Below are 13,037 nucleotides of genomic sequence, written 5' to 3'. Positions count from 1 at the left end.
AGGGCAGGACACAGCGCTGCAGCACAGGTCTGTGCCTCTGCAGGCTCTCCTCCTTGCCACAGTGGGTGATCCAGGCGGTCGCCCACCCTAAGCACTCCTCTCTTGGGCTGCAGAACTCATGCTGAGAGGGCCTGAGAGCAGCCACAACATCCCCTGGAGCAAGGTGGGCTGAAAGTCGGGGATCACTGTCCGCTACATTATGTTAGGGGTCACAGTGACCCATATAAGGGCCTCAGCCATCGAAAAGCAATCCAGCTAACTGGTCCCTGGGGTCAGAGCCCCTTTTCTGCTTGAAGAATTCAATAATTCCTTCCCCAAATTCAGCGTCTCTCCCTCACCTTATCCTTCTGCCAGGACCCAGTGACTCGGCTCCGCAGGGAACTCAGACGTCGCATCACCTTCGTGCCTTTCTCTGCTTTATCGCTTTTCCCACTGTCCTCATTTCTGAAACAAGACCAAAAAACATCTGAACTAAGGGGCAGTTAACTGGCCAAGCACAGTTCGAGGAGATCACTGGTGAAGTTCATCTGAAGCATTACTTTAGGACCCCGTCTCTGAGCTTTCCATCTCCTGGAGGATCTGGCTCAGCATCAGTCGTGTCATTTATTAATGGGACACTTGCAAATAATAAGGAGCTGAACTTTCAAACTGTTTGTGCGAGTTCTGGCCGTCTCTGTTTGTTCAGTGCCATGCACAACGAGGCCCTGACCCTGGCTGAACCACTGCAGGCACCAGTGTCCTGCCCACAGTGTTAGCAGGGCAGTGGAGCTTAGATGGAGGGGAGCTCGAAATCAGTCTGCTCTGGGAACACAAAGCCTGTGGGTTACCATCAGCCTCACTTACTCGTTAGACAGGAACTCAAACCAGGTGAGGTTCTGCTGGGAAGAATCGCTGCCTTCTTGCACACAAGCTCTCTGCTTTGCCCTGTGCAGGGAAGAAGACATCAGACACACAGCGAAGAACACAAGAGCAGAACTTTTGGGTCAGTGGAAGGGCTCATCTTTGGAGATGGGGCAGGAACACGTTTAGAGTTACAGAAGAGGCGTGTGAAATGCTGCTCCTCCTTGCAATCCTGCCCTAGTTTCACTGGAAGAATACAGTGATTCTGGTGCCCTGGGGATTTGCCCCTCAGGGGACCAAGTGTCATTTGGCAGCTGGCTCCTAGCAGACTCGTGACCTCCCCACCCGCATCCCTCTCCCAGACGCACTTACCCATGATAATGTTTCAGCTCCTGAAGTACCTGCTGGACAATTAACCTACCAGGGATGGGGCAAAAGAAAAGCGAGGGATTAGAAAATGTCCTTGCAAAGACATTCTGCACCCCACAAAGCATCTGGCACTGGTTTACGAGCAACTACTCAGCTGTGCCCCAGCATGGAGTGGGATCTCCGTTGCTATTGCACCTCCAGTAGCTCAGATACACTCAAGAATCTTCGTCATCTCGAAACAGCCAGGACTGACAATACCTACACGTGGTCTGGGGACACGTGGTCCTTCTCCAGCATCTCTAGAGCAGGGGGTTCGACACCTGGAACACAAAACACTCTCAGCAGGGATCCTGGTTTGCCTTTGCAGGGCACTATGTTGCAAGCTGTGCGATTGGACCCCATTAATCTTGCTGGGTTCCCACTGTGCCTTTAACGGGGAAGGAGAAGTGCCGGGAACAGTTAGGGAGGAAAAGGCTGCACTGCATTTCTGTGAGGGAGGCAAAGGCTACATTGCTTTTCTGTGTATCTCTCCCTTCTCCTGTCTGTATTACATAAAATTCTGAGGAACCTGCTTGCAGCTAGAGGGTAGGAGCCAACACCTCCCAAGAGACCCTCCCCCCATGACCACCAGCTTCCCCCCAGCTTCCCAGGCTGTGCTCTTAACAACTCTCTGCATTTTGCTCTGGGGCAGTCCTCACAGATGGGAGAGGTTAATGGATCCCAGCAGCACGGAAAAGGCCAAAATGAAGTTCACAGGAGCTAGGGTGCCTCTGTTTTTCCAAGGCTCTTTGTCTTTCAGTGCAGAAACCAGAACCTGGCAGCCTTGTTCCGAAGCCTGCTCCCCCGCCAGCTGTGCACGGAGGGTTGTTAAGGGCAGGGCAGTCAGAAGGGGCCTGCACACAGACCATGTTCGCCCCGTCCTTTGGGGGACAGGAGAAAGAGCACGTTTAAACCCCAGCAGGTGAAGCAGTGCCTTTTGTTCCTAGGAAACCATCTTTGCCTTGTGTGACCAATGCACGAGCCGCAGAGAGGTTGCGTGGCAATGTGTCACTGGGGACGGGCGTGTCTGAGCTTAGACTGCACTGTTAGCCGGGATCAGACTCAAAGTCAGCTTGACTTGTTATTTCAGGAGCTCCTGGGACCATGTAGAAGGGAAGGGCAGAGGATGTCTAGCCTTGCAGAGCTATGTCTCCAGCTTTTGACCTTAATCACAAACACCCTGAACTCATTTAATGCCATATTATATATATTCTATACCAACCTTCCACGGCTGGATGAGGAGCGTCAAAACTGCAAGGTGTCTGAGGGGAGGCAACCGTCTCACAGGCTGATGGGACAGACTTTGACCTCAGTCTCTTCCCGTTGCTGCCACACTTCTGGAGAAGTAAAAAATCATGCACATCTTTGGTCCTTTGTGCACCAAGGGAGCCTCCATCGGGGCACAGCTTGGCTGTCAAGGTGTAAGGCCGGGAATCTCCAATGCCAGTGGTCATCCCTGCCTTCCCACAGCCTCCTGCCCTGCATATCCACCCTGGGAGCCCCACAGCAGATCCCCTTGCTGCGTGGTTTGATAGCTGTGGTATATCAGAGTGCCGGATTAGATCAAGACCCCAGATATCACCGAGAACAGGCTGACTCCTCACCCCTTCCCTCACTTGTTTTGTCAGGGTTACAATGACAGGACACTGTAAGGCCCAGCTGTTTGTTGGCTTCAGGTGGGGGCTCCAGGGAGGCTGGAGCAAATGACACTTGTGGCTGAAATCTTCTCAGGCACTTCTCACTTTTATAGGATACATAGCACTGTGATAGAATTGTCCTTTTAATATTAATTGAATCCAAAGATGTCCCCCAGAGGAAAGCAGTGTGAAAGGGGAGGTCACGCTGCTCTCTTCAACTACCTAGCAAAGGATTATAGAAAGGACAGAGCCAGACTCTTCTTAGAGGTGCACAGTGACAGGAGAAGAGGCAACAGGCACAGGTTGCAGCGAGGGAAATTCCAACTAGATTTACAGGAAAAGAGGGCTGTGCACCAGCCGGCTCCCAGGGCTTTTATCCTGCGAGGAGTGGCAGTTTGTCCCAGAGCAGAGAAAACCCGTCCTTGCTGAGATTCCTTCAGACCTCATGGCATACCTGGTTCGACGCTGCCATCAAAGTCCAGCCTGCAGCTGCCACCTGCGTGTCTTGACGTCTGCACCCCCAGCTTGCCCTGCTGCCAACATGCACGCAGCCCTCGCACACTCACCGCCTCCTCCAAGCCAGGGCTGACCGTGAGGTTCGGGCTCAACGGCTCTATCTCCACTTTGATCACCACGCCACCCCCGCCGCTGCTCCAGGTTTCCAGTTCCCCTTTGGGCAGCTGAAGGGACACGTGAGGCTGCGGGCAGGCATGGCTCCCCTTCTCTATATCCTCCTGCTCTGGGTCGCTGCCCATCTCTGTGGTGTCCAGGCTGAACCTAATTCGAGGAAGAGGAACAAGGCAGCTTAGCAGACCCGTCCTGTTGTGCCAGGCATGGCACAGCCCCTGCCATGTCCTAGCCTTGGGTAGACAGGCCTGAAGAGTTCCTGCAGCTGGGACAAGGATGGTCACCACAGCAGGCACGTGGAAAAGGACATGCCAAGAAGCGTCAGCCTGGACACCAGGTCCTGAGGCTGTTCCAAACAGGCTGCCATCAGTCAGTCCACGAGCTCCTTGGTCATCCAGGATGGTTAGTGCTGGATGGCTCTCGCTGATCTCTGAGCAACCCCCCTGAGACTGTACGGCCACCCAGACAGCCGCCTGCCTCCCCTGCATGAGAGCTGCTGTCCTGTTAGCTGCAATGCCAGGGAAGTCCCTCTGGGCATTTAGAAATGGCAGATGTTGTCATTTATCGAATCATCAGCATGGCATAAATCCTGCTCCCACCAGCCCCCACCTTTGAGGAAGGAAAAAGAAATCCTTTTCTGGGAAATGAGGGGTCAACCAGCTCCCCCAGCACCCCAAGGTTTCCTGAACACCACGTGCTGTCGCAGTGCCAACAACACAGGAGCAAAACGATGGAGAGGGCTCAATGGAAAATCTTACTCTCTGCATGGGTTCTGTCTGCAGATCACTGTCACCTCATTCCTGCTGCCAGAGACAGGCTTCAGGAAGCATTTGCTTAGGGGACAGCGGGGCGTATTCCCCTTCCCTGGCCTCGCACTCACACATGCTTAATCACCCAGCAAGGGGACCGAACAAGTCCCGGACACTGGCAGCCGCTCTGTGCCGCCGCTGCTCGTGCGCCTGTGACACAGCATAAACTGTGAATGATCCACGGCACATGGAACACCGATAGGTCTGAGCACCAAAGCCTGAGCTTGATAAAGAACTGCCAAGATTTCAGGCTGAGATAATTTTAGGGTACCTTATAAGGAGGAGAGGTAAAAATAGTCCTTGCTGTCTTGCACCTAACTCCCAGTCATCTGGGAGATCAATACATTTGTCAGCAGGGAAAGCATGCATGTAGGAACGTGGAGCCTGAGGCATTCGTGTGGCAGGAGCACAGGATGGCAGTAATGCCAGGCCTGGAAACTGCTCCCAGCCAGAGCTCAGCGTTACAAAACACACTCTCCTCTGCAGCCACGTGGAGGACAAAGGGCTGGAGGACTCTGCAGCGATTGCAGGCGCAGGCACCACCAAGCCGAGTCACGGGCTAGAAGGAAAAGGGTTTGACAGAGCTCTTAATCCCTCAAGTTCCCTTTGAGCCAGAGGATGGAGGCTGTCAGGGCAGCTGATGCTGTTCAGGGTTCTCTCCTACACAGAAATAAGCTCTCCCCAGATGAGAAATCCTCTTCCCAGCCCCAAGACCGGGAAAAGAGGGTCTTCCTACTGCCAAGGAGACATTAAAGCCTCTTGCTGCCCTAGTATCTGTTCCTCCACATCCCCCCCAACAGGAGCAGTAAGCATCCAGCTGCTTTGGCAGACGCTGACAAGCGAGAGGGACCACCCAGCAGCAGCTAGAGCTCGGGGCAGCGCCGTCGCTTCAGCCTCATGCAGCATCATTATACGGTATCTATCAAATATATCACGGTCCTGCTGTACCTGCGCTTGCAGTCCACAGGTGACAAAGGGCTCTCCCAGCTGTGCCTCCGAGAGGTAGACATAGATCTCACCAACGTGGGGAAGGACTCCTTGGCCTCCTGCAGGTCCAGCTCTTTGCCTGCCTCTGCAGGACGCTCAGAAGTGCTGGTACCGTCTTCTGGCGCTGCCGCACAGGAGCAAACGTGGCCCTTGTTCAGAAAACGGCAGTCGGCCTCGCCGTAACGTACCGAGCAGGAAACAGGATTGGAAAAAGCAACATCCACAGACATTTTGCTCAGGGCCCCTGGTCTCTCTTCCAATAAGCGAATGGCAGACACAGCCTGGGTTGCTTGTTCTGGCTGCGCTGCCGTCTCTGGTGCTGTTTTGGCAATTGGCGGGCTCAGGAGTCCCAGATCCCTGTAATACTCTGTGCCATGGAGAGCAGAGTCTGAGAGGAAATCCTCCGTGCTGCTGTGCAAGTCCGCTGCTGGGACATCCAGCTCTGTGGAAGACGAGTCCTCCTGCAAAGGCAGCGACAGCTTAGCCTGAGTGCACGAATCCCGCCTGGGAGCCTTGCAGCCACCCTGCAAAGGGAGGCAGAGCTGGGGCTGCTTTTCTTTCCCTTCCCATGGCAAACAGCCTGCTTGCAGGTAGCAGGGCCTGGCCTGCAGCTGCATGCCTCAAGCCAGACTCTCTAATAGTGGCACTCTCCTACTGCACCTCGCAGCCAGACCTGCCCCAGCTCCACCAGCTTGGCTTCCTCCAGTCCCTGAGATCAAGCAGTGCCTTGTTCCCCCCAACACCGATACAAAGCACACAGGTATGATATTTCCCAGCAGCAGAAGCAATATAACCTTGATTATTCCTTGATAGTCTGGATTGGTACCTCTTTCCCCCATTCTTATTCCACCACAGACCCCTCTGAATATAGTGCTGGCCACCCAGTTTGCTGACCCTGGCTCCTGCCTCGCATGGCGGTAGCAGAAGGGAAGAGGACACTTGCCTTTTCTTCAGCCATACTGGTGCAGAAGGTGTCATCCTCAGCGGTCAGGGATGGGAGGAGGCTTTTGGGGTTGGGAAACTCCAAAGCAGGAGTGCTGTGGTCAGTGAATTCCCGTAAGCATGGCTTGCAGTCGGACCCTGCAAGACAGAGAAGGTGACCGGGCAGCCAGGAGGGGTGGAAAACCAGCCACGCACGGACAAATGACATTGGGCAGCACCGAAGTGCTCCCCGTAGCCCTCTGCCCCCTCGCCCCTCACAGCCGGGCACTGCCGGGCAATCTCTGGACCTCGGCAGCCTGGATCCTGTGGGAACCTGGGGCAGGGATCCCCTGACAGCAGAAAGTTCATCTCTCGAGCCATGGCACGTGCAGGGCAGGGACTAGGCTTGCGCCATGCCAGCCAGACCCTCGTAGGATGCCCTGTGCTGCACAGGCTGTTTCCACGGAAAACCAGAAGAGTTAAGCACGTTTTGAGAGCTGTTATTGACATTATGGACCTTTAAAGCAGAAATCTGCAAATAAAAATACCGACAGCGATTTTATTTTCATCCGTAAGGAACAAAGGATGCCACGGGGAGGCCAAATTGGAGGCACATCAGCGACTCCAGACAACACTGGATGTGCAGAGCAGCAACAGAAGCGTGTAGTTCTCCCGGGGCTGTCTCTGTCATGTGGATTTTCTCCACGCAGGAGTGCTGAGCGAGTGTGAACCTGAGCGTGCGTACACCATCCCATAACTCATTGAGAAACAAAAACAAGGTCTGGACCTGCTTCATCGTACCATGGATCGTCCAGCTGACTGAAGCGCATTCCTATGCAACGAGACACACTGTAAACGTTAGCCACGATCTCTGAACCGTCGCATGACTCACGGAGGCCTTTTATTCCTTCGAGATACGTACAGCTGAGGCCAATGGGAAAAAGCCAGGAGGTTGGCTGAAGCGCTGTGGTGGATCTCTGAAGATGCAGAGGACAATAGCAACGGGCTGTAAGCAGCCATATCTATCCAATGGGAAAAAATGGCAAGAAACTGCTAGAAACCCATCATACTCCAGGAAAGCCAAGTATAAAAACATTAATATGAGGAAGATATTGCTAAAACCCACACTCTTGGAAACCTTGCATCCCGCTGTGGGTTTTCAGGCTACGCAACGCAGCCAGAAATTGCGTGGTGCCAAATAGAAAAAGGCAGCAAACGTGAGGGAGCGCTTGGAGGTTTGTTCCTGGGATCCCGCTGCACACGGCAGATGCCAGATTTTCTGTTTTAAGGAGTGTTTGGTGTGTTTAAATGCGTGTGGTAATTTCAAGTGAGGGTCTATAAATAATAGGGAAAGAAAGCGCTCTGTGAAGGCACCGTTTCAATTAAGGGTTTTCTAACTGTAAGAGCAGGGAACATTTGAAACAGGCTTTCTAGCAAGGTTGCAGAATTTGCTTCAGAAGAGATTTTTAATTAACAGACAAATTCCTGCACAGGGTGTCCTTGAGCCACATCTGTAATGCTCTATCTGTAAAACCGGCAGAGGTTTAGTGAGCTATTGAGCATCACCTTTTGCTTCCCTCAGATGCGCCTGGGTTGCCTCTCTCCATTTTGCCATCAAAACGGAGCATTTTGAGGTGACTACACATTTGAACCAGGGCAGGTTTTGGCGTGAGCTTGTAGGAACCACCAGCTGAAGCTCAGTGGGCAGTAAAAGCCGCTGAACCCCCAAAACACTCTGGGATGAAGGCTAAGGTAGAACAGACCCCAGGAGAGCAACCAGGTGGTGTGGAGGGTCCCAGGGGGGACCAGGACAGATGGTGCTTCCCCTCATACAAGTCCAAGGAAGGAAGAAAAAGGCGATTCCCTGCTCTCGCCATCCCTTGCAGCAGTGAACTACCTGCAGAGAAAGCAGCAAAGCCCCGAGAGGCGGCGGGGCTGCAGCCGCAGGAGCTGACAAGCGCTGCGGCCTGACAGAGCGCAGAGCCCGGGCCCGCAGGTTTCGCTAAGACAAAGAGGTTTTTTTTTTTCCTCCCAAACACGGTCTGGCCGTCCTGCCAAGGCTACTCCGGGCCTGCACCGGGCTCCAGCCTGCAGCTCTGAAGGGAATCCCTGGAACAGAGTCAGCTCCTCGGAGGCCTGGAAAATATCCCCTGTGCTCTGCCTGTGCCCTGCAGGGCTCAGGATTTGGCCAAGACGTAGGCTTCAGTCAACAGACCCCCTCCAGGCCCACCAAACGACGGAAAGCCTCCTCGGAGACTTCAGACGCTCCTGTTGGACGCGTGATAAATCAGGTTTGCAGCCAGCCTCCGGGGAACTCGGAGCAGCACGCAGCCTGCACGGGGCGACAGCGGTGGGGAGACCATTTTAGGCAATGTGCGAGCGCCAGGCGCGGCGATTCGGGACTCCCCACCTCTTAACGCCTCAGGCGGCTGATGCTGGGCTGGCACCGCGTGTCGAGCTGAGCTGTGCGGACCTCTTGGGCCGGGGGGGGGCTGCTGGAGGGGCTCACGGGGGGAAAAAAATACCCTTTCGGGCATTAGGTTCTGGGATGATGAGCAAGGAAAGGCCAGCGTGGAGCAAGCGGAGGAGTGAGACAGGTCTGGGGGGTGGTGAAACTTCCCTACGGCCACAGTCGAGGTGGTCACCCACGTGTCAGCAAGCGCGGCAAACTCGGGAGCCCTTCGAGTCTCCTGGACTCTGCGCTTGAGCCCGTTTGGAAGGACCCATGCTCCGTCTAGCTGCGGCGCGGTGGCAAAGGGACGGGGCACCCTCGCTGTCCAGACACTGGCAGACGGCAGCGCTCACCTGTACTCAGCCGCAGCTGGAGATGGGATGACAAAGTGACAGTTTCAAGAGCGTACGCTGTTTGCTTCAGGAGAACATGAAGCAGATTAGGTATTGCCGTTAATTCCCCTCTGGCTGGGAACCATAAAAGGTTATTGCTGCAGGGAGCAGCCTCGGAGGAGGAATTCCCAGGGCAGAGCCGGGGAGGAAGCGCCTGGCAGGTCCCTGGACACGAGCGGGGGCTCTGCTGCGCTTTGCCAGAGGTTCCTGGCAGGCAAACTCTGGGCTTCTGCGTGGGGAGGAAGGAAACGACAGGCATCCACTGCATGGGACAGTCTGGGACAGTCTCGGGGGCTTTGATGCCGTGGGGACCGCGGGCTCAGCCAGCTGAACTGGTTTGTCTCAAGGAAGAAAACTCCATGCTGCTGTAGCTGCGTGCAAGGCCACTGGGAGCCCAACAAAGATTTTAGCGCTACAGTCAAAACCTCCCTCCTGCAGCTGCCTCTGCCGATTTCCCTGGGATGGGCCGGTCACTGGAGACGCGCCTGCAAGTGTCACAGCAGGGGACAGCACCAGAGCAGCGCTGGAACAAGCTCTGCCAGCCCTGGCCCAGCCTCACCTGCCTGCCCCGCTGCTCGGCGCAGGATGCTGCAGGTCCCCGAGTGACCCTGGAGCCAGGCTGGTGCTGGTGTGGGGAAGCACCCGAGGAAACACGGATGCGAGCTCTCACCATGGCAAGTCGCATCCTCCAAGCATCAAACGCTCTCTGCATTTCCACCGGGGAAGTGAAACAATCCCAGGAGGAAGGAAAGGCCAGAGCGTCCTGGCGTTTCCCAGCAGTCCGGGGTAGAGACTGTTGGGAAACCACGGCGAGCATCACGGACAAGAAACAAAAATGATTCCGTCTCCTCCCGGCTCCAACCCTGCGGGATGGCCAGAGCTATAGGGGAAAAGCTCTGTCAAGCGAGTGCTAAACTCGCCGTGCCAAAATCGGATGAAGCGCAGTCCTTCGCCTGGTCTGGGCCCCACATCCTCGGCCGTTGGCAGCGGTGGGGATTGGCTCATGCGGGCCGGGCTGGAGGAGGGGAGAAGATAAGCTGTCCAACACTGTAACACGCTGTACAGCGAGCTGCTGTCTTATCGCTGTGCTTGGGGCCTGGGGTTTGGGCACAAAGCGCCAGGGGAGCGGGGAGCCAGCGCAGCCCTCGGCTCGCTCTCAGCTGAAGGGGCTCGGCGGGGCCGCGAGGGATTTGCAGCCCCTCTGATAGTCTCCAAGTCACGAGCTGAGAGTCACCGTGCACCTTCCTCCCGTGACTCCGCCGGGCACCGAGGGAAGGTCCCACATGGACCAGCGAGTGCCACAGTGCAGAAAGCCGGCGCCAGGAGAGGAGCTGAGCGAGACCCCGAGTGTTTCGTGGCCACGGCACAAGCCCAGCAGGACAAACCGCTCCGCAGGCACGTGCTGGTGGGGGGGAGAGGGCTCTACCGAGACACTCCCCAAAGCAGTCAGCGCTTGCGAGTGCTGTGAGGCTGATTTATTTGTTATAGAAACTGGCCCACCGCAGCCTTCCCAGCAAGCGGCACTGGGGATGCTGGCGTGGGGTGTCCTAACCGGGGTCGGAAGGAGCTGCTCGGGGCTCACCCCGGATCGGAGCCTGCCTGACCCTGCCTCCCGCTCTCAGCCTTTGACTGTTCAGTTTGGATCTTGGTCTCCTGCACATCCGCATCGGAAGAGAACTGTGGCAGGGGGGGCAATAATGGGGCAGAAAGAGTACCAAGAGCTCGAATGCCACAGATAGAGGTACCCGAAAGCATCCGCCTGAAGGCCATGTTTGCAGGCGAGGCCAGCAGGGTCCAGCTCCTCCGGGACTGCAAACGTCCCGCTTCCCGGGGCTCTCTCTTCCCTCTTTCCAAGTCACGGCACTGCGCGCAGGAACGAGGCCAGTTCACACCGTCGCTGGCATTTCCCATCCCTGCTGTCGGACACCATGAAGCCCTGACGGTGCCACACAAACCGCCACAGCTCAGGCTGCGCTCCGAACACGGGGTCTCTGCTTGTCAGCCCACTCTGAAAGACTGCAGGAATCTTTTCCCCGGCTCAAACACCAAACTCTCGACCTAAGGCTCAGCCCTCGCCAGGCAGCCGTGCGGAGACAGCTGTCTGCAAACACCAGGACCTCCAGCTCACTGGCAGCAGTGAAAGAAATTTATTACAAAACCAGAAGGCTGATATTTAACCCGTTATCCAGCTCCTCAAAGCATCTATGTGCCTTGAAAAAAAGACGAAACGGAAGGAAAAGTGTTAACCAACACTTACGCGGCGTCCCTTGCAGAAAGGGGCAGGGTGTGCCCAACACCGAGCTCTGCCCGGGGACCCCAGTGCTCTTTGCTACCTGCTCGTCCGGGACGGGCTCTCCCGACCGCCCTGCAGCAGCCCAGCTCCCGACACACAGCTCAGACCGCTCTCCCCGCACGCAAGGCCGTTACCTCGCTTAAAGGACCATCTCTTCTTCCAGCACTTTGAAAACGATGGCCAGGAGTGGTTGAGCAGCGAGTCTGACATTTGGGAGCCCTCCGAGCCCTCTGCAAGGTACAACCCCGAGCAGGAGACCACAGCACAGAGCACGGCAGAGCTCAGCGCGGTCTAAGGCAGCACTGCAGGCTGCAGCCCGGGGGCTGCCAAGGGGGGAGTGGAGAAGCCAAGTGTTTTGTCAGAAGTATCAGCTGATGGAAGCTGTAGCCAGAGAGAAATTCCTGGTCTCTGGCGTTCCCACCTGTGTGATGGGTCAGTGACTTCCTACAGCTGGGCCCGGGGATTAGTGGCCCCGGAGCACACCCAGCCCCCGAGTGCTGCCCCCAGGCTTGCAGACAGAACCAGAAAACAAGCTGTTAACACACCGTAACCCCCTTCCCCTCCTTGCCAAAACCTTCCTGCTCCATTCACGACTATCAGCCGTCAGCCTGGCAAAGCATCACCTTCGAGGCAGTTCTGCAGGGGCAGAGTAAGAGTCTCCTTCGCCTTCAAGGCAGGGTAAGAGTTAAGACCACAGGCTTGATGTTTGCACCTTTGGCACCGTTTTCACGTGCCATGGCAGAGCCGCTGCAAGCGAAGGTGCGAGACCCCGTCCGTCTGCAACATCAGTGTCATCTCGCAGCTCACAGCAGGTCCCTGTCCCCAAGCAAAGACCTTTCTCCAAGCCCTTCCCAGCTCTCCCGCACAGGGAGGCAGGTGGGAGCTATCTCAGCGATCTCCAAACCGCCCCAGGAGACCAAACTGCCCACCCTGAGGTCTCCAAGCCCCTGCTCCCGATTGGCACCAGCCCCACAGCCCAGACTGGCTCTAAACTTTGCTCCCAACCTCTCCTTTAGGCTGAAGAAGCCGAGTTTTACCCCCGTGTGGCTGCTGGGTGCCTGGGCCATCCCGAACCTTCTCCCCGCTGTTCAGCTCACGCTTGCGGCCTCGCTGAGCAGAGCCTGGCCGGTTTGGGAACGGCCACAGGCACCTCCGTGGCACAGAGCCCTCGCTGGGCTGGTGTTATGCAAAGGCAGATGATGAGGAACATTTCCCTTGCCTGGCCACAAACCCCAAAGCGTCACCGGCCCCACACAACCCTCCCCACATCCCCTCGGCTTCGATCTCCCCGATAACGCGGGTGCCCAGCCCTGGAGTGGGCAGTTTGGAGGAGGATTTGGGGGACCCTGGCACAGACCCCTCTTGCACCCAGGCCAAACCCTGCTGTGGGCAGTGCCAAGGTGTCCTTGCAAACCTTCGGCTGGGGCACAAGCAGCAGCAGGAGCCACGAGCAGCACCCGTAGGGTGTTTGCTTCCCCCCGGCACTGCCCCAGCACCAGCCATGGGGACATACTGCGGGTTAAACCCAGACCTCGTCTCCTCTTCACTCCCAGCAGAGCGAAGCTCCGGGTAGGCTGAGGCTCCCCCAGCCCACGTTTTGCCTTCAAGCCTGTGCAGGGAGGAGGCTGAACCAAACCCAGCGCTTGGACTTTCGGCTTCGAGGTAAGCTGC

General features: G+C 56.3%; 1 protein-coding gene across 1 annotated transcript in view; it reads right to left on the bottom strand.

The window, feature by feature from the left end:
• Positions 1-11,576, bottom strand: part of ARHGEF18 (Rho/Rac guanine nucleotide exchange factor 18) — a 46,106-nt gene extending 34,530 nt beyond the window's left edge. Inside the window, exons 1-9 of the mRNA XM_086477390.1 lie at positions 11,501-11,576; positions 6,252-6,388; positions 5,270-5,769; positions 3,452-3,662; positions 2,471-2,585; positions 1,472-1,529; positions 1,213-1,257; positions 844-924; positions 339-444 (exon numbers count right to left, since the gene is read on the bottom strand). Coding sequence (XP_086333516.1) covers positions 339-444; positions 844-924; positions 1,213-1,257; positions 1,472-1,529; positions 2,471-2,585; positions 3,452-3,662; positions 5,270-5,769; positions 6,252-6,388; positions 11,501-11,576 — 1,329 coding nt within the window. The remainder of the gene's footprint in view (positions 1-338; positions 445-843; positions 925-1,212; positions 1,258-1,471; positions 1,530-2,470; positions 2,586-3,451; positions 3,663-5,269; positions 5,770-6,251; positions 6,389-11,500) is intronic.
• Between the last annotated feature and the right edge of the window lie 1,461 nt (positions 11,577-13,037).

Source organism: Leptosomus discolor, chromosome 24, assembly GCF_034619465.1.
Source record: "Leptosomus discolor isolate bLepDis1 chromosome 24, bLepDis1.hap2, whole genome shotgun sequence".
In the NCBI taxonomy this organism is placed as follows: domain Eukaryota; kingdom Metazoa; phylum Chordata; class Aves; order Leptosomiformes; family Leptosomidae; genus Leptosomus; species Leptosomus discolor.
The sequence above is the reverse complement of the archived record's forward strand: the minus strand, read 5'-3'. Positions and strand labels throughout refer to the sequence as shown.